This window comes from Scomber scombrus, chromosome 7, assembly GCF_963691925.1.
Source record: "Scomber scombrus chromosome 7, fScoSco1.1, whole genome shotgun sequence".
NCBI classification, from domain to species: domain Eukaryota; kingdom Metazoa; phylum Chordata; class Actinopteri; order Scombriformes; family Scombridae; genus Scomber; species Scomber scombrus.
In genome coordinates this window covers 6,076,652-6,097,398 of record NC_084976.1, presented here as the reverse complement: position 1 = coordinate 6,097,398, position 20,747 = coordinate 6,076,652, and the positions used below count along the sequence as shown (strand labels likewise).

Genomic DNA, 20,747 nt, shown 5'->3' with positions numbered 1-20,747 from the left:
ATAGCAAATCAAATAATCAGACTTAGACTGTTGGAGAAGGTGTGGCAAAAAAACAAAAACAAACATATTACATATTTATATTTTCTGTCCCAAAACTAAAAACCTACTGACTATTAATTATAACCTATGACCATATTTCAAATAAAACAGAGAGTTCAGCAAAAACTTATTATTGTTTCAACACCACATGAACTAGTATTAGTTAATGTGATTATTTTAGGATTAACACCACATAAAATAACTTTAGAAAAACTACAAATAGACCAGAATTGTGGCTACAAAACAAATATCTAGAGACTGGTTAAAACCCACTCCACCTTCTCTTCCAAATGTGAAGGGAACAACAAACAGAACTCAGGAAACAGAGAGAATAACACACAGAAATAATATTTCTTACTTGGAGATGATAGAATACATGTTTTGGGCATGAGGCCCTGAATTGCAGTATGTAATGTAGACATACAGTATATTCCATGTGTGTAATATACACTAAAACAGGGGTACAACCTCAGATATAGTGGATGTTTAACTGGTGGGTCAAATGATTACAAGGATGATCAATCAAATCAATTAAAGTTGGTCATTCCATTGATAGTATTTACTTTAAACTATTACCATTATGATTTTTTTTATATAACTTTTGCATTGTGTTCATTTGTCTTACTTTATAGATGTATATAACTGTAAAACCTTTTTTATAAGCAAACATGTAGAGACATATTGTAAGACAATCTAAACTCAGACATTTTGTACTTGCAATATATTAAAGAAGTTTCTGGATATTGATCAGGTCCAATAGTTTTGCTACTATTTGACTCAACTGTATACATTGTAAGATAAATGTAATCACTCATCAGCTTCATTGAGAAAATGTGTTTTATTACATAGTTATGTTATGTAACATAGTTATGTTATGTAACATTAGTCACCAGCAAATGTGAATACAACCTCTCTGTGTATTCTGCATAAAATGACATAACATCATTTAAAACACATTTGATTATGTTATATTGTTACATTGTTAGTTAGTCTGTGATGGATACTTGAACATTTCAACTCTATACTTACAGTGTTCATCTTTTCCCTTAAAAGACTGGTGTTTCACCATCAATATGAAACAGTGTATCGGTTTCTATTCAGTCAATGTTTCTAATAAGCAGATATAGGAAGATATTCTTTAATTATATGTAGTGATTAAAGATGGTTTCATATTTTTCTTGTTTTCCTGATGTGACTTTCGGCTCACCGTTCTGCTTGATGAAAGCCTGAAATAACAGAACATGGGAATGATTTTCAGCAACATTCCTCGCTCATTCTTTCAATCCCACTTTGCTGAGCTCATTCAGACTCTTACCTCCATCTCCTCTAAGGTGGCAGAACCCTCTTCCACTTTCTGTCCAATGCCATGACTGAAGCTTGAGTAGCGCTCCTGTTAAAAATCACACATGACCAGTCAAAAAAAGACAAATTAAAATAAAAAAACCTGCCAAACATTGTATAACTGGTGCCTGAACTTCAAAATGCTACACACAGTACCTTCACCATGCCAGGGATAAGCCCGTCCTCAATGATTCGTACAGCATTTCTGAGTCCTCTTGCGAAGGCGTCCATGGCTCCGATGTGAGCGATGAACAGGTCCTCCAGGTCGGTGGACTCTCTGCGCACCTTAGCATCAAAGTTCAGGCCTCCTGGCTGCAGGCCACCTTGTTCAACGATGGTCTGGAGAGGATTAAACACTGCAGAATAAGTAGGTTCTTTCATCACTGCCCTCATCTAAACTCACCTTGTACAGTTGATTCAGTGCTACTACTAGCATGAGTCACCTGCTTCCTCTAGAAATGTTTTACAAAAGATGAGTTCTCAGTTCTATTGAGTAAGAGAAAAGATGGATAAAAGAGTAGCATCATTTATTTCATATGAACATTAAAGCTGCACTAATCAACATTTTCATATTAATAAGTGCATCACAAGATGTATGCACAAGTGAATCAAATGACTGTGTGTAATGTAAAAGGAGACACTCAGTCACAAAAACACCCAGAATCATCTTTTGATTCTGTAGTTCCCTCAGCTGTACTGGGTGCTTTACTTTCTTTTAGCTTGTTTTGATTTTTGTTTTTCAGTCTGTAATCCACTTTCCAGCCACAGGAGGGGGCTGTTGAGCTGCTTTCAAGTAAAAAGCTCTGATTAACCTGCTGTGCATTATCAGCCCAGCATGAAACCACAGACAGATAAAGTTAATGGCTAGCTAGTGAGCATAGTTTGTGACTATTGTATTTACAGACCTAAGTCAAATGACCAGACAGATTAATACAAATGCATGCTAATGTAACTCCACATTTGCTGGATGTGTAGGTAGGTACCCAACTGTTACCTAACACATTCACCATACTAGTTTATTTTGCTGCCCCCAAGTGACCATAAAATATAACTGCATAATACTGCTTTCAAGAAATTATATTAGGAATGTTTGCTCATTTTTCTCTTTATCCAACAGCCTTTGTAAAATGTCACCATCACAAACAGTCATCTCCAATAACCTGCTGTTACAAATGAAAGAAATTAACTTACCTTCATGACCAAGGTTGTGTTCCTGATGTCCATGGGGAACTGATCTGTGTCCCACCCCAGGTCAGGAGAACCAGTGTTAGAGTCAACTGAACCCAGCATGCCGAGCCTGTCCAGCAGCAAGCAAGGACAGTACAGAACATTTAGGATATGTCAGGGTAAAACTCTTGATACTATGTAGTGGCAAAATTGAAAATGTTAAAGTGTCTCACGAAGAGGCCATGACAACATCATGTTCGTAGGAGTGTCCGGCCAGGGTGGTGTGGTTGGGCTCGATGTTCAACTTGAAGTGACTCTCTAGACCATAATGCCTCAGGAATCCTATAACACTCATAGCATCTGTAGAAGAAAGCAGTGCATTATCAAAACTGTAAAATAAAAAGCATATTGGTGTTGTTTACATTTGAGAAACCTTACCATAATCATACTGGTGTTTGCAGGGCTCCTTTGGCTTTGGTTCAATTAGAAACTGACACTTCAAACCAATCTTCTCTTTGTACTCTGGTGACAAATACACAGACGTAAAAGTGAACATGTGGCACATCACTAATGCAGAACAGACTGTCCATAATTCAGAGTTGGAATCCATCACACATTCACACACACACTTACTGACTGCCATTTTGAAGAAGTTGGCCATGTGCTTCAGTTCAGCAGCGACATCAGTATTATGGATGGTGAGGAAACCCTCCCTTCCACCCCAAAACACTGAGGAGACATATGCGCTGATTACAAGACATGTCGATATTTTACTTTTAGTCACTAAGTGACACTATCAAATACCGCTCATACCGAAATTTTCTGCACCCAGCTTCTTGGCAATATCCAGCCCCTTCTTGACCTGAGCACCAGCGTAGGCCAGAACATGGCAGTCAGGGTTGGTGGATGCACCGTTCATGTACCTTTAACACATAATATAACACTGTCAAATTAGTTATACTCTTTTTTAACCTACCAACTCCTATTTTGCTCTGTAAATAATGCAGCACATTGCTACCAAATACAGCATGTTACAATAAATGTATGTGCACTCTCAAAATCGACTTCCACGTTGTCTATTCCTGAAGCTGGCGAGTGAAAGGAAATACAACCAGAATACTTCAATTAATACATGAACACACTTTAAGATACATGTTCACAAGCTTAACTTTTGCCTAACAGAGGTTTCAGTCTTAATGAGCAAGAATTGTCCTGCTGAAAGACAAAAACTACAGCTTCAGCTTTACAGTCTGAGTAAAACACTGACCTAGGATGAGCAAAGAGGTTGCAGGTGACCCACAGCACCTTAACTCTGGTTTGGTTCTGTAGCTGGAGAGCCAGGTCTGTTATTTCATCCAGATTCCTGTTGGACTCTTCCAGGGTGGAGCCCTCAGGAGCCATGTCTCTGTGGCAAACAGAAGACAGTTAAGGACTTGTCCTCATCAGATTTTGTTACTTTTAAATATAGTAAATTAGTCCCATTGGCAAATTGGCCAATTGCACTGGAGAAGTGGACCTTATTTTAGGGTGGCAGGGTAATTTTTTTAAAACAGTAAGCCTACAGAAATAAATCACGTACAATTAGCTACAATCGTAAAAAATCACAAAACAAAAAACATTTGGTCAGTTACCTGTCATGGAATGTGTAATACTTCACCTGTGAAAACAAGAAGAAATCAGAAATTGAATGAACTGTATATAGTCTAATGTATAATCATATTTACTCTGATCAGCTGCGTGTAGCCGAGCATTCAATTCTAAATGTTAGTGTCCTCACACCAAGCTTGGTGAAAAACTCAAAAGCGGCCTGCAGTCGCTTCTTGGCTGATTCCATAGGAGTCCCTTCATTCCAGGTCCGGTAGAGGGTTGGAAAACCAAAAGGATCAGCGCCTAAGAACATAAAGAGGTAAAAATCCAAAGATGTACCATCTAAAACACTGTTACACACTAGCAGGTGTTAATAGTAGTAAATGTATGTTGGGCCAGTTTTTACAGTACCAGTTCCACAGAAGGAGTGCCAGTAACAGACTGAGAACCTCAGCCAGTCCTCCATCTTCTTCCCCATCACCACCTGCACAGAGGAACATTGAGCTCTGACAGCCATCGCACTCATTATCTGTTCAGTCATGGCATGCTATCATAACATATCTTAACTTGTGTGTCTGTGTGTCTTTGCATATGTATGTGTACACATGTCTGTCTATCTTTGAGATAATCAGTAAAAGCATTGTGACATTTCTGTGTTGTAAGGCCACAATTCCAAAGGGCAATTTGAGGGTTAAGACTTGGTTTTAGAGTTATGGTTAGAATTGGTTTTAGGGTCAGTTTAGGGTAAGGATTGGGTTTATGCATGTAGTTCTGATAAGGTTAGGTGAGGTTAAGGTCAATAAGGGTTCTCATGAGGATATAAAGACAAACGTTTGTGTGTGGAGGAGTGTGTGTGTGTCACTCTTACCTCTTCTGCATTGTAGTGTTTAAAAGACAGGACATCTTCTGGCCCAGCACTGGGTGAATATGGGATTTTGGGAATGCCTGTGCAGTACACACGTTATGTTGAGTTAACCACGTGATCATGTGAGCCATATGCAGCTAGAAACATGATCACATTAGAGCAGAAAATATAACACTGTGGAAATATTACTCCTGAATGAACGTGAATTAAGGAGTTTTAGTGCGTGAACTGTTTCAAACTGTGTACACCGTCTGAGCCATTCATTGCATACAACTGGCTGTAGCTGCCTGTCACATCACAGACTGTGCGTGTCAACGTGAAAGGATTGACGTAGATCCACTGACCTTAACTATATAAACAGACATGTGCTTTGGCAAACAAATCTAAATAATAATATGGGTGTTGGTGGCGTTTGCTGTTGACGGCTCGTTGCACATCGGACGCCTTCTGTCCACAACACAGTCACACGCACGCACACTCACGCACACAGCAGACAGTAGTGTATAAAGTATTTTAGAGCACTGATATACTGCAATTTACCCGTAAAGAACTCTTCCTGCGCTGACATGTCTGGATCACAACTTGTACGGTTCCTGCAAGCAGGCTGCAACTTTGTACACGTCCTTCCTCCTACCAAAACAAAGAGTGCAGTTCCCCCTTCTAACACAAGGTGTCACTGTATCCCTTTAACACACTGAGGGCTCAGCTGGAGCAGGTGCTGCGTTTGTTTAAGTAGTAATTCTCAGCACACAGCAAGTCAGTCGTGAAACCAGCCCACACCAAACTCAGTGGGTGGTCTTATTTCAGAGCTTGTGTGTTAGCTGACACATCAGAGACCCAAATACATACACAATAATATGCTTCCCAAAAATCTAATATATTGCCATAAATGTGAACTATATATATAGTATCTACATCTATTATTTATATGAAAGGTGTAAATGTTTTGCCCAGTATCTACACCATTTATGTCACATATGCTGTATAAGAGCATATATAGTACATCTATTTCAAAATAGAGAACTGGTGGCTTATAATGCTTTCTATATATAGTTCATACATTTCTTTCAGATTTGACATAAATCCAATATGTATTTTGTATCATTAATGCTGATATGCAGTATATATGTATACAATTATGTATGGATATAGGTTAGTGTTATACTGTATATCATTGTAACAAATAGACCAACATATGTATGAGTTATTGCTACTTATGTTAATTAGATGCCACTACTTTCTTGTTCAGAGGTAACAGCGTTAAAACTGCTCACCCAAATATAATAAGAATATTTAAAACTGTTATATTTGCCTTCAGTATTAGCAGCAGATATATTTCATTTCTGTAAACCACGCTCTAAATATTCAAGTGAATATTTTTCCACCTCATCACTGTTTACATTTCTGCTGTGTCAACTTCTGTTTACTCTCTTCTAATGACCTTGTTGCGACCACAAAAGTGAAGCAATGAGCCGTGAAATGATAAACGTACCACCTGATGCATGTTTAATATTGTATGTTTCTTTCAATTACAATGGTGCCTTTATAAAATATCAGATGCAGAAGCATCAACAGAAAAGTAGAAATGATAACAGGGTACCATACACACATAACCCATAAAAACATATTAACACACTTTAGAAAAGTACACATTATCCTTTAGAGCCTTTGGTCTGGAAACATATTCCAGGTGGAAACAAAAAACATTTGCAGAAGCAAAGTTCTCTGTGCACCATTGAAGCCCTATAATGTTTCATATCAGTACGGAATACACCGTACAGTGCACACATGAAGCCGTTTGCCCTCTACCCATTATGAAAGAATGTTTTGCATTGTTTGAGGATTTACAACCTGTGTAATCCTGACAGTTGCCCATTTTCATAATGCTAAAATCTTTGCATAAGATAAAGATAGAATGGAAGACAAAACAAATACAACCAAGCACCAGGCACTGTAGAGTGAGGCACTTGAGCACCTGACACCTCTGGTTTGGCATCATGACATTTGGCACATGAGGGTGGCGTTGAACTGCATGTGTGTGTGTTTGTGTGTGTGTGTGTGTGTGTGTGTGTGTGTGTGTGTAAGAGAGAGTTGGGTGATAACAAAAGGCCGCATCCAGGAAAACCCTCACGGCCACCGCCTTCCTCTTGTTACCTATTGTGCATATGAAAACACCTAGGTACGTGACTTACATTCATTTTCTCCACATATTTACACTTCCTCCATATAAAGTTCTCACTCTTGTAATTCAAGAGAGATTTCTGAGCAGCTCTCAGTGAGTCTGTAAGTTCTGATACCGACGACATTGCTGAACCAGTGACAAGGCACCCAGTCTGTCCAGTCATGAAAAAGTACTCCATTGTTGCTTAAGTTTATCCTTTTTCCACCATGCAGCACTTGCACGCTGTTGGTTTTCTTTGTCCTCCAGCTACGCAAAGCTGGTGGAGTGATCCTGGGCTGGGCTGATGAGAGTGAGACCGCTATGACGTGGAGTCTGACTGACTGATCTCCTTCTTCCTCTTCTTCTTCTTCTTCCCTCTGCAGGGCTTGCAGACGCAGCAGAGTATGCAGGGCGAGGCCAGCAGGAGGAGGGGAGAGGTCACCAGCACGATGATGCTCACCCCCACCAGGATACCCACCACCTGAAAGACAACACAGCAGCATCTTGAATAGCTGGCAGAGTAAACCTTATATCAAATAAAAGGTGGCGTGTGGAGTATGTGTAGCATTGCAACAACAAAACAAACATGAGTGAACTCTTTTTGAGAATTTTTACGTTTAAATAGTTATTCTAAACATTATTATTGTCAAGAAATCCCCTGAAATCCCCATCACTGAGGGAATGTAACTTCCCTAACATGTGGCACACTGCTACAAAAGCACTGCTTCCTACTGAAGATATAAATCTTTTTTTAAAAAGGTCACACATCTATTATTACATTTATAAAAAAGGACTCAGTCATTTCCCTAAAGCAGCTGAGAACTGTAGTTTTTTTAGCAAACATCTCTCAAAAAAGGAGTAAATTGTGGTGGGGACTATTTTAAGCTGCGGATTAAAACATGTTTTCCAGCAGCGGGACTCAAAATAATAATAACAGTCAAAATAAACTGTGTGTTCATGGTAATGAAGACTGATGACTGTGGCTTACTGATGTGTATATCAGGCTTTAGATACATACGCAGTGCTTGTTAGGAGGATCTATAGATTATTGGTTTCTTTCTTTTCATGGGATTTGTTGTCCTTCACATGTCTTACAAAACCTTTCACGGCCTCAAGAAAACAGCTATGTGACAATACCTTTTTTAGAAAATTTAAAGGGCTTCAAAATAGTTTCTTAAGCTAAAAAAATTAGAAAATAAACCTATAAAAAGGTAGTTAATCCTTCATAATTCAATTGGTTTTCACTGGACAGTGGCAATATAAAAATTCACTAGCCTCATCCTTTAAACAGAAATGACTTTCTGAGAACACCGACAGCCTGTATATGCCTCACAGTGCAATTTATATGAGCCGCTATGAGAGACTAAACAGGACATCCATTGTAGTTCTTTATGGCATCAGGGCAGATTGCTTTATGCAAAGCAAAACGGGAAGAATGTGCAGTTCTTCCTCTGCAACTGCAACTAAAGCTTCCTGTTAAAAGCAGTAACATTTGGTGGGAGAGATCAAGAACAAGCAACCTTTTGTTTGAATCAGGAGGGTTTATGGGTATTGTAGTCTTAATCTTGATTAAAAATACCATTACCAATACAACTATAACATTTAAGTAATTATTGTAGGATATTATTATTATTAATTTATTTTTTCTGATTGTATACATCACGTAGTTATCCACCATGTGGCCAAAAGTATATGGACACATCTGTACACATAGCTTTGTGTACTTTTGATGTGATCTGATCTATTTCCTGTTACCACATGGAAACGCCCCCCGAGTACAAAGCCAAGTCCATAAAGAGCATGGTTCTCCCAGTTTGGCGTGGAAAAGCTTGACTAGTCCTGACCTCATCCCATCCAACACCTTCGAGATGAACTGGAATTCCAACTCCCAGCCAGCCCTTATTTCACAACATGAATCACCAACCTTACTAATGCCTCTGTGGCTGAAAACGTGCTGTTGTAGCAGCACATTGATGAGTGCTGTTCTGGAAATGAAATGTCCAACACTCACATACAGTATGGGTTTAATATGTGGGCCATTCACATACTGCACTTTTTAGTTATGTAATCTATATCAGCAGTCAGTGTACGTCACATCATTTCAGATCTAAACTCCTCAAAGGTACACTACAAATGCAGTGAACCGTGCCCTTTTAAAGTACTGTTACAACAGCAGTGTTTACTGGCTGCCCGTAGTTACAGTGACAGAGGAATTTGTGACAAGCAGATTGTAAAACATATAGGACTTGTTAGGCAAGGGTGTAACCGACTCCATCATGAGTTGTTTTGCAAGGAACAACTGTGCTGTTGTACTTAAACTCTCCAGACACTTGGCAGACGCAATCCCACCAAGACGCAATCAGTAGGCCGACGTTTGATACTAATCATGTGATAATGGCAAAGGCAGCTGGGAAAGTGGAAATAAAGTAAGGTTTGACGGCCAATTGTAATAGTTTTTAGGAATGGACGACGTCATTTCAGGGCAGGAATTTGAGATTAGGGCTGGGATTTGTGCAGCTTAATGTCTGATAAATGACTATTGGGGCACAGGGCTAGAAAACAATAAGCCACTAACAACACGCTGACACAGACTTTATGGGCCTTTAAAGGGAATTTCAACAATACACGTAGCTGCTGATTAACAGAACAGAGCTGACGTCTGACAGTAAATGAGAGTTGAATTACTTGACACGCTGTTTTCACTTTTTATTTAAATTTTCGATAAGGGAAATGATCCAGGAGAAAGGTTCCATTGTTCTGCATGGGTTGCTGCAACGTCCTCACTTCAGTGTATATCAACAGTGACTAACTGACTTGACAACCAAACAGAGCAGATTGGGATGGAGTCCAGAATCTTTAACTTCCAATCCTGGTAGCATGATGGCACAGCTTAAACTAAACCCCTGGAATAAGCTACCGCTCATGGATGGGTGTCTCTGCGGGCTAATTCGGTTAGACAATGAGATCGTTACCGCAACCCTAAATTAATACTGTTAAGTCCAATTCAGGTCAGCTGTCTACTGTCTGGCCTCACCTGCGTTCTGTTCCACATTACCGAGGCCCTGGAGTGGCCCAGCTTGTTTCTGCATGGTCCCTTATCGTAATGCCTCAGGAAGATATCACCCTGCAATTACAAAAACATACATGTTAAGACAAGAAATAGACTCATCCAACCACCAACATTGTTCAAACATAAACTTAAGTGAGTGAGTCAGCAGCTGAGATGTTGTGACAGTGTCATATATACTGTGCTTGACTATAAAACACTATCATAATAAATATATACCATAGTATTTATAACAGGTGGAAAGGCAATACAGTCATTTTTCAAGCATGGAGACTCACATCCAGATTCTGCAGACAGTACCAGCAGAAGGTGTGTTTGCAGCTTTTACACAGCATCTGCGCACAGCCCTGGTTCCTCTCGATGTAGATACCACACATAGGACACTGCTTGATGGGCATGTCGGAGTCGCTGTCAGAGCGGGCCCTGCGGATGGATGGGGGAGGAGGAGGAGGAGGAAGAGGAGGAGGAGGGGAGGAAACACAGGAGGTATCAGGTATGCAGTTAACGGGGGCACGTTGGAGTGTGAGGCCACGTGGGTCTCGAAAGCCTCCAGGCAGAGTGTGAAAAGTTTATTTAGCAACAGAGTGAAGGGTCAACGCTCATTTTAAACTGGGTTAATTATTTTGGGAGTGAAAGGCATGAGGGAGATATCCTGTTAATAAAATATAGCTCGCTTCGTCTGTCTGCTGTTTGATACTGGGCAGCTAGTCCAGAGCAGGTTAATCAGTTTTGGGTGTTCGTGTTTTTTTTTACTAAAACAAGTCAAAGATGAAGTTTGGAAATTAAATAATGAAATAAAATATGCTAAAAAAGCTCTGCACAGCTGAGGGGAACTGCAGAGCTGGGTTGAAACATATTATAAATAATCACTTCATCCATTGTTAATATAAAAACAAGAATTAGAGCAGATCTAATGTTGACATTTTCTAGACAGTGTGTTCCCAGACGTCTAAATTCATGCACATGTCTCAGATTTAATCCAAATAGGTCAGATGTTGTTCTCATTGTTAGCTGTTTCCCTGGTTGGAAAAAAAGATCCGAGCCAATCAGAGCTTTGAAGGCGGGATTAAGAAAAACAAGGTCATCTTCTTGTGCCAAAACGAAAAACAAAAAAACAGAAAAACTGTCTCAAAAAATGGAGTGTGGGTCAGACTGTCACAGCTGCTACACAGAAGGCGACTTACAGAGATAGTGCTTCGACCAACAAGAGAACTTAAGGAACAGTGATTGTGATTCAATGATATTTCATGACTTGGTGTTTTGCAATTCTGTTTTTGTATGAATTAGACAACCTAGAATATAATGGGTTAATAAGTGCTTTAAAGGGGCTGTTGTTACATGGCTTATTTAACTTTAGAGTGAACCTGGCTTGCTATTTCTTTATGCTCAGCTGAACTCATCACATGCTGGTTCTAACTCCTTCTTTAATGCATGTAAAGTGAAACTGACCTTCTCATCTAACTCTCAGTCAAACTGATCCTGAAACTATACATAACAGCTCCTAGCAACTGCAACCAAGTATAGAATTGCACAATAAGATGAGCATTCTCTTTTTCTGGTTGCGGTGGATGACTTCTGTATTTCAAGAACATTAAACCTGCATGCCGAAGCAACTATATACATCACGCTCTTAAACGCTCGGGTTGATTTCTCTTCATTCTCGTCACGCCTGCTCCATCACACACTGCAGAGTCCACTGCTTCACTGCAGTGCACAGGCTCCTTCTGTACAGTGAACTAGCTGGCTCGCTGCCCATCGTCCTCCTCCCTTTGGCACAGAGACAATGGAATTCCAATATAACTCAGTGGCTCCCCAATGACATCAGTCAGTCTGGCAGATCCACAGCTGGGAGCAGCGCAGTAATGTAGCCGTACAACAGGGAGTACACAGAGGGCACTTCTGAGGACGACTACGCTATTAATCCTGAAATACTGTTTTCATTCAGCTTATGCTCTCTACTGGGAGCTACATATCTTTTAAATGATCCTATAAATGTATTGCGCTACAACAGTAACTTTCCTTTCCTGTCAGTGTGATGATGATTATACTGTAGGGTCTTTTTATATTTACAGGAAGGATGAAACTTTTGGAAAAAAAATGCATCCACATTGATTATTAAAGTTTAAACCGAAACTTGAATATTCATTAAAACACAGTAATCCAGTCAGGATTAAGCTACCGGTTTGTTTACGGCACTAACAAATGTGTCTTTGTGGACTCCTCCGTGTCCTGAACTAACACACTCATCCCTCTTTCAGCACAGTATCCTTTTCAAAGTGCGGCTCAGACTCTGTGGCTGCAGGGAGCGGGCGGGCGACCAAACGGCCGGTTGACTGACCTGCTTTCATGAGAGGGCGAGGGTGACATCATGGGCTGGCGCTCGGGGCAGGTATGGCCGTCCTGCCAGGGCCCTCTGCACCCGGAGCAGAAGATGGTGTGACAGGTCTGGCAGGACACGGCGGAGGGCTGGCCTTCAGTGCTCGGCTGCACACTGCACACCGCCTGACATTCGACCACAGGGCACCAGGCTTTACTGGGGTCCAACTTCACTCCTGTAGAAAACAACAAGGGATGTTTTTATTGTTCTTTCATGAAGCAGACAACATGTCACGTGTTATAATCTACATGAGTTGAATGTTTTAGTGCTGTCTGTAGATAAGTGATATCAGCTAATCTGATCACTGGCTAATCAACACTAAGTGCAGCTGAGGATGATGGTAATGCCATTATTTTTGCAGGCGTTGGCTCATAAATCAGGGTATTGCACAAACTGAATTTTAAACTAATTCATCCAATATATGTCCAGATATTTCAGTCTGGAGCAAAGTGGTGCACTAACTGACACTGCATACCAAGAGCCAGAAGCTACAGTCGTCCAAATGAGTCAAATCAAGTAGATGGGTCAGTGTCAAATAAGGGTTGAGAAGATCAGGTTTGTTAAAATGTACATTTTGTATTTTTGTTGGTTTTATGTTATTTGAAATGACATTTGCTCCATTTTTTACCAAAAGTAAGACTGAATGCTCCTGAAAATGTCAAATGGTGTAACCACGAAAGAATGATAAATATTACATATTTTATCCACCTACAGTGTATTTAAGTGGACTTATACTAATAATTACTTCATTTTAAAAGTGGTTTCTGATTGACATGATTCCCCAGATTAAATGTAATATTCAGAACAATTGTATTCCATTACCTTTATTTAATATAAAAAGTTTTTTTTTTAAAGTAGGATCATGCCAAACTAGTTGATATGGTGTTTTATTGAGAATTTAGTGTTTTTAAGCAAGTTGGATTATTTGGTACAAAGTTTTTTAAGGTTACACTACTTAGACATTTTTGCCATAATCCTCTAATATATTCTCTCAAAATGGATTAAAAGCAGAAATTGTATGCTGGGTACACAAAAAAAGAATGTATGCAAGTTATTCATAGGTTTATTCTCAAATTTGAACACCTTTAAATTTGAGTAAACCACATGGACACCAAAAAAAGACTGTCAATGTGTCAGATATCCACTTGATATGATTAACTCAGAATCATCGACAATGAAATGCATTTTTGTACTAAAAAGTTTTGGGGGGGGATTTTGACCCCTATCACTTCCATTGAAAGTACATTCTAAGGAGATCTTTTAATAGCCAGTATGAATAAGAGGAATGATTACAGCGAGGAAACCCTCTTTCACTGCTAATATGGACACTTGCAGAAACTGAATCATAACAATCGGATATAAAATACATATGAAAGATTTGAATATTTCACAACCAAAACAAAAACTGTCCCTCTCATGAGCTGACTCAGACTCACTCACACTTTCATTTTGAATCATAGCAATAGCAGGGCAACACTGTTACAAAACACCTTGCACTTTGCACTCCTTTATACATCCAGTATTATGAGTCTCATGATTTATGGGCAAGAGTAAACAATAACCATTACTGGCTTCACAATGTATCGTTACTATGCAACTGGAGCCAATATAGCTACAAGGCAAACTAACCTCAGTATGCAATCTGTACATGTCAACAGCAAGCTATTTCAGTAATTCACTTTCTGTCCCATTGCAACACAAAGACAAATATTGCCACAACTTATAGTGAAATCAGTTACACATACATTGTAAAATATATTAGCAGAAAAACCCTTATTACTTCAGTTTTATCAGAATAGTTACATGGACTTCTTGCAGCATTTGTTGTTGAGTTTCCTGCTGTCACAGAAGGTATTGAAGCAAGAGTATCAGTAACCTCCTGGGCCACAGCAGAATAGGAAAAAAGGGAAACAGACCCCACAATATCCCAGGCATGTGAAGCTCAGCACTCTGGGGGCCTGCTTACTGTCATGCCTCAAGCTGATGGGCAACCTGAAATAGCCCACTGCCTGCCACCAAGTCATCTACATGCTAATGCAACAATACCTACCTCTTTCAAACGTCAGGCGCTGATATAGCTCCACCTGATCTGCTGGGGCCAAGCCGGCTATCTAAAACCACAGAGGGAGAGAGAGAGAGTGTGAGAGAGAGAGAGAGAGAGAGAGAGAGAGAGAGAGAGAGAGAGAGAGAGAGAGAGAGAGAGAGAGAGAGAGAGAGAGAGAGAGAGAGAGAGAGAGAGAGCTTCAGTCACAATTTTCTGGAAAAATTCAAAATGAAAGTGAGTGGTTTCTGAGAAGTTGATACTTCAAAGATTCACCAGGGACGATGAGTCACCTGGCAACTGCCATCTGTCACATTATTTCCAATACAACAGAATAGCTGGTAAAGCCAGTAAGAAGGGAATTTGGGTTAAAAATAAGTCTGCACAACAGATATCAAACTGCCATCTGATGTCTAGATTCTCTCCACATGACAGACGTTGCACTGGTTTGCTTAGACCAACACTAACTTACTGTTGAATAAAATGATTATCAGCATATTTAAGAAGGATAAACTCCTAAATTCCTACTTTTCCGTTCCAATCTTGTAAATATAACACATACAAAGATAAGTGTGCTTTGCAGCTCATATCCTCTGCTATCGTTTAACTACTAATCAACAGGGATGAAAATTCTTCGAGAGGCTTTTTTTTAAATCATTAGCTTTCAGAAAAGAAAAAAAATTACAAATGAGGAAGTGAGGAGCATCATTTCCATACGATTTGTAAGTCAGCATTTTTTTTTTGTTTTTTTTGTTTTCACACTTCATGATATCTACCGGCTCGGGGAGTTTCACTTTCTGCCGCTGATTAAGCTCCGATTACTTCATATCGCCCTCAAGAGCAACAAGAACTTCCTCTGAATTGTCATATAGTGCAGCGTTAACCCAACCATTCAAATTCAAAGTCATCTTCAGCGCTCCGGCCTGGAAAGAAAGTGTTGGAGCCAGCAACTTAGAAGTTCAAGGAATTTTTCCACAAAAGCATGTGAGGATTTTAGCTGAGTATATGTGTATGCATCGACACTATGTTTGTGTTTTATGGCCTCATGAAGCTTTTTTTGGTTTCCCTCTTGACCTACATATCATTGGTTTTTAGTAGGGCATACCTCAGAGTCCAGTAGCACTCCAGCCTTCTGGCAGGCCATATCTGGGCAGGTGACGGGTGCCCCTCCACCCTCGATGATGGCCAGCTGAACATACTGCTGCAGACACTGGAGAGGGAGAGGAAACACCACAGCAGCATTAGTCTGCACACCGAACAGAGCAGGCTGATTTTTTTTTTCTCCCCCCACACAAATGACACGCTGTCGTAAAAGACAAACGCCGTAATCACACGTGTTATCTTTACAGTCAGACCGGTGTGAAAAAAAATACATACAAGTACATACAAGTGTGACAAAGCATTTACGACAAATGTAGCGAAGGCAAAAAAAAAAAAAAGCAAGGAGGAAAAATGAGCTGTTGCACAAACTGAATTCCACATAAACATGAGTTTCTTATCAGCATCCGCATGCCAAAAGTCAGATGTTGCCTCAGCCGTGAAATATAGAAGGAGAGGAGGAACTATGAGCATTGCGTAAAAGAAGATAATTTTGAGGAACAGGGAATAAAAACAGTGTCACTTTTCATTGGAAGACCAAAAAAAGAAACATTTTAACGGCTCATGTGTACATCCAAACTTGTGCTTATCATGTGCTATCTAGTAAAGCATGGTGTTCATCTAAAACCCAGCTGGAATTTCAAAAACAAACACAAACAACGCTTGTTGCTCTTGAACCAGACTGGAAGAGATATTTCAGGTTTGTACAGTGAGGTCCAACTGATAATGAAGGTTTACAGTGTTCATTTCCCTCCTTCTTCCTTGTGACAGTGTGTATGTGTGTTTGTTTTATCTGCATGACCTTGTGCGTGCAACTCTGACGATTTAGCTTGCCTGAGCAGAGATTAACACCTGCCGCTATCTGGCAACCTCTCTCTGTCAGGGAATAACACCATCACCGCAGTTTCGATGCACCGGGCAAGCACGTATGTGAAAGGAACAGTGTAGTCGCAGACCTCTGTACCTCTGTTATAAATAACACAGACCTGTGCACTAGTGACAGCTGCCCTTTGTTCATACAAGAACTAAACGAGCTCAGTGACTTTGTGAGTGTCAGTTTTGAGGAAAAATTCTCAGCAGCGACAATAAATAACAAAAAAAAAAAAAAAAAGTAAGGCCTGTGTTGAAGTTACTTCATTGCATAGAGGCTGTAATATGCAGCGTTAGCCAATAAAAGCAGCTATTTTAAGATCTTATGGCAGGAAGTGGCACTGCAATAAAGAGGGAGCATCCCATTCCAAGTAATTTAAACACCGGAGATTTGCCTAAATTACCCGAAGAAAGTTTAATGTTGGATCACACACCACCCACACAGTGACTAACAGTATTAGCAATATGAGTAGATGATGAACCAACGTTTTTTAGTAAAACTAAATATAGGATGCTGTCTGATTCTGAAGAAGTTTCTTTTAGCAATAACTGTAAAAAAAAAAAAAAAAAAAAAAAAAAAAAAAAGCACTTGCGTAACTACTGTAAATGTGCCAGGGAAAAAATGGATACATTCATATCTACTTACTGCTGTGCAGAAGACGCAGTCGCATCTCTGTAGCTCCCTGGTGGCAGCAGATGGCTGCTCGCTAAGGCACAGCTTGCAGAAGATCTCGGGACCCACTTGGGGGTTATCGCCAGTCTCAGGGGTCGCCGGTGCCGAATCCCCAGCTTCCTGGCTGAGCGTGGGACTTCTGCCGGCCATAGCCGAGCGAGGCTGGGAGGGAAGGAGGGAGGAATCAGGCTTCTTCTAGCCCTTCTGCTGGGGATGGTGAGGAGCTACAGCCTCCATGTTCCTGAAAGGTTGAGCAGAAACAGCAGTGATCCACCTGTCTCTTCTGTACTGGTATTTCATAACATTTCACCCTTTTGTTACTGCTCACACAACCACCGCCATACCCTCTCACAATACTGCATCCTGTTTCTGGAACGTGTCATCGCTTCTGGTAACTGGTATACCAACTCTGATGACTTCAGCTTTCTCTGAGGCAACACTGTCATTGTCTTGCTACCTGAGACATGAATTAGTCACCGTTTAATGCTGTGTGGTGCATGAAGTAAAATATTATTATGTGTAATTATGGCAGTAATATTGATTAGTCATCAGGTCTGTTGTTTCTCCATAAATGGCTGTCATTTCTAAGGTCAGAGTCCAAGGTCTGTGTTTACCAAGCCTTCGGTTATTGACCAGCTCCTCATTCATTCTGAGAGGAAAGATTTATTGTCCATCATTTTTGGACACATTGTAAATGCTGACTCGTGCAGCTACAGTCGATGGAAACTGTTTTGTTTGCAGATCATGTCAAAAACAAGCAAGTTTACACAAGGTAGAAAGATGTCAAATCACTCAAATTTGAAGAGTGATTAGGAAAGTGTGAATAGGCTGTAATCCTGAGCATTCTCATTTCTGATGTTCTTGTATTTAGTATTTAGTCACAAACCAAAATAGAAAATTTGACCAGGTGGCACTAAATGAAAAGACATAGTATCGCCAAAATTCTTCCTGAGGGGGGTATGAATATGTGTAGCAGATGATATGGCAATGCATCCACTAACTGATGAGAAATGTCCCTCAAAGCTACAAAGATCAACTTCATGGTGGCGTTGCAAAAACATCACCAAAGTCATCAGGATTCAACTTCTGGTAACCACGGATACCTGCAGATTTACTGTACAGATATTTCAGAGGATAAGAAAACTTCAAAAACTGCTGAGGTAAAATCAGAGATCACTAAAGTCTCTACAATTCATCCTCAGGAGACAACGAATGTGTGCAGCATATGTCCTGCCAAATCATCCCATAGTTGTTGTAATATTTCAGTCTGGACCAAAGTGACCGACTGGCATGCAGCTTGGTATGACTAAAACTGAAAAGGTATGTTAGACAAAATCAGTCTGTTGGTTGTCACACATCATGTACTAGTTGCATATTTTAGGACAGCAGGGCAGATGTAGGTGGATAACATGAGCATAATCTGGTGTTAAAGGAACTGAAGGCTCCAAACCCAAATAAAATCATCCCTTTGGTTCTGCCCAATCCCAAAATGCATGAGGAATAATAACCATAATCTGGGATTTGCCATTAATCCCGTAGATAACAGTGGTTGGACACAGAACAGGGTCACGCAGGAAACGGTGGCGTTAAAAAAACACTCTGCAGCCTGAGTGGCTGTTGAAATCACACATTATCCCACACACAATGTACTCTATTTCAGCAGGCTGTTAAAGTTGGCAGGGGAACTTTGGGGCAGCTCAATCAATACAGCCACCACCACCACCACCAGCACCACCACTACCACTGTCCTAAATTTTTCAGTGAGTGCTCTTTTATTATGTGCTATCGATCAGCAGCGGCACACATGCAGATCATTGATAGTAGAACCGGTTGTAGCAACTCTGGATGGTGTTTCTGCACAGTCATGATGTATCCTCCTGCACTGCTTTCAGACAAGCTGCAGTCATCGTCCCACGATGCTGCCAGCCTGCGCTCTCCTACCCCAGCAATAACCAGCCGCATGGACTCACATGAGAAAATAACAGGTTTCTACTAAGCTTGCTTTTCCTGTATGGCAACTTCAACATGTATTTAATAACACAGTCCTGGAACAACTTTAAAGTTCAGAGCAACTTGAGATTAATTATGTAACCATCTTAGGCAATAGTTTTCATTGTAGAGCAACAAAAACAATGAGTCATCCGCTTTTTAATTACTTAACACATGAAGAAATTGTCTATTAACTATAGAGCTCATTAATACTTCATGGTTCCCTGATTCTGATAAAGCATTAAGTTTGCATGAATGAGTTTGGAGGATTTGACAATGTTTCCAAAGCAACTCCTTACTAATTATATGTAACCGTGGGACTGAAATTCAATATATTCAACATCAATTCAAAATGCAAGCAATCATAATCTTCAATCCAAAGATATTAATATTAATACTAGCCTTCAAAAGTCCACACTGACCGCAGTACCTGCCACTGAAAAGCTGAAAGAGTCCACATTCAAACTTCAATCTCCAGTGTTAGAGCTATTCCTTAATCAAAACGCCCTTGTGCTCTGAGATCTTTTAGGTGTGGAGCTGGACATTCAGTCATTAGCAGTCCTCACGGATCAAGGTCTTGGTGGTATTCCAGCCACCGGGGATCAAAGCATCATTGTTGACCGGGGAGGCAGAAACGGAAAACCAAATCTGCCTGGTGAAAAGCTGCTGCTTGCTTCACACAGGCGGCCACTGTGTTGGAGGGGAGGCAGCTGGGACTGTGTGTACGGGGGAGTGTGTAGCAGAATTTATATGGCATCATTTATACAGCTGCAATCACTGCCTGTCTGTCTTTCCGACCCAATAAGTAACCTGTGTGTATTTTGAAGGCGAGAGAGCTTAAAAATAAAAGCTGAAACACAGGGAAATCTGATAAAGACTGATACGGTCCATCTACTGTAGCCTGCATCAGAGTGTCCAGAATCAATGTGGTGGATGTTGAATTCATTTTAAGGTACTATCTCTATTCCTAATCAATAAAACTCTACCAGATTGCATTATTTAAGGGGAACACATGATCTGTCACAATGCATTCAACCACACCACAACTGTAATGTGACACATCTGCATCCCTGCTCAAGGTTGCATACATGTTAGGTCAAAATTCAAACACTGACGCATTTACAGTATGGTCTCATACTGTTTCATACAGTAAGGGCAGCGTCTCCCTGAAGTGATGCAGCTAAAAGCCGGATGAGCAGAGGACAGTCAGAGTGAAACCTACCTACCTTCCTTGTGGACCAGTGGGTGTAGGAGCCGCCTGAGTACAGATCCACAGCCGCAGTGTTCTCACTGTGGCACAGACACATGTGTTGTTACAGTCTGCTGTTCTAACAACCACTGCTGCCAACGCCTAATGCTGCTGCTGCTGCTGCCGCCTCTCTCACACACGCAGGACATGTTTAAACGTCCTGCTCGCTCCTGTCTACCCCGCGCGCGTGTGTGTGTTTGTGTGCGCGCGCGTGTGTGTACGT

At 40.5% G+C, this 20,747-nt stretch overlaps 2 protein-coding genes across 4 annotated transcripts; both read right to left on the bottom strand.

The window, feature by feature from the left end:
• Positions 1-868: 868 nt before the first annotated feature.
• On the bottom strand, positions 869-5,628 carry LOC133983540 (uncharacterized). Of its 2 annotated transcripts, XM_062422653.1 has the most exons (15): positions 5,540-5,628; positions 5,003-5,079; positions 4,546-4,618; positions 4,325-4,437; positions 4,179-4,204; positions 3,815-3,952; positions 3,361-3,470; positions 3,181-3,276; positions 2,986-3,069; positions 2,781-2,907; positions 2,572-2,677; positions 1,537-1,719; positions 1,355-1,429; positions 1,165-1,265; positions 869-1,014 (listed from the first exon to the last, which is right to left on the bottom strand). In XM_062422653.1, the coding sequence occupies exons 1-14, from the start codon at positions 5,565-5,567 to the stop codon at positions 1,182-1,184; spliced, it is 1,320 nt and encodes a 439-aa protein (XP_062278637.1). In that variant the 5' UTR covers positions 5,568-5,628; the 3' UTR covers positions 869-1,014; positions 1,165-1,181. The 2 variants fall into 2 exon arrangements, with proteins under 2 accessions (XP_062278637.1, XP_062278636.1); XM_062422652.1 differs by having other exon boundaries at positions 869-1,265.
• An 884-nt stretch (positions 5,629-6,512) lies between these two features.
• rnf144b (ring finger protein 144B) lies at positions 6,513-20,699 on the bottom strand. Of its 2 annotated transcripts, none has more exons than XM_062422601.1 (8): positions 20,498-20,699; positions 17,260-17,527; positions 15,751-15,855; positions 14,655-14,715; positions 12,566-12,779; positions 10,506-10,650; positions 10,195-10,284; positions 6,513-7,641 (listed from the first exon to the last, which is right to left on the bottom strand). In XM_062422601.1, the coding sequence occupies exons 2-8, from the start codon at positions 17,434-17,436 to the stop codon at positions 7,480-7,482; spliced, it is 954 nt and encodes a 317-aa protein (XP_062278585.1). In that variant the 5' UTR covers positions 17,437-17,527; positions 20,498-20,699; the 3' UTR covers positions 6,513-7,479. The 2 variants fall into 2 exon arrangements, with proteins under 2 accessions (XP_062278585.1, XP_062278584.1); XM_062422600.1 differs by having other exon boundaries at positions 20,502-20,699.
• Between the last annotated feature and the right edge of the window lie 48 nt (positions 20,700-20,747).

Excerpts from the sequence above, each read along its gene's own strand:
- LOC133983540 (XM_062422652.1), bottom strand. The coding sequence starts at position 5,567 with ATGTCAGCGCAGGAAGAGTTCTTTACGG. Across the intron at positions 3,953-4,178 it reads TATTACACATTCCATGACAG|AGACATGGCTCCTGAGGGCT; the intron begins GTAACTGACCAA and ends TGTTTGCCACAG. Across the intron at positions 2,908-2,985 it reads CAAACACCAGTATGATTATG|ATGCTATGAGTGTTATAGGA; the intron begins GTAAGGTTTCTC and ends TTTCTTCTACAG.
- rnf144b (XM_062422601.1), bottom strand. The coding sequence starts at position 17,436 with ATGGCCGGCAGAAGTCCCACGCTCAGCCAGGAAGCTGGGGATTCGGCA. Across the intron at positions 12,780-14,654 it reads GCGCCTGACGTTTGAAAGAG|GAGTGAAGTTGGACCCCAGT; the intron begins GTAGGTATTGTT and ends TGTTTTCTACAG. Across the intron at positions 7,642-10,194 it reads TAATGTGGAACAGAACGCAG|GTGGTGGGTATCCTGGTGGG; the intron begins GTGAGGCCAGAC and ends GTTGTCTTTCAG.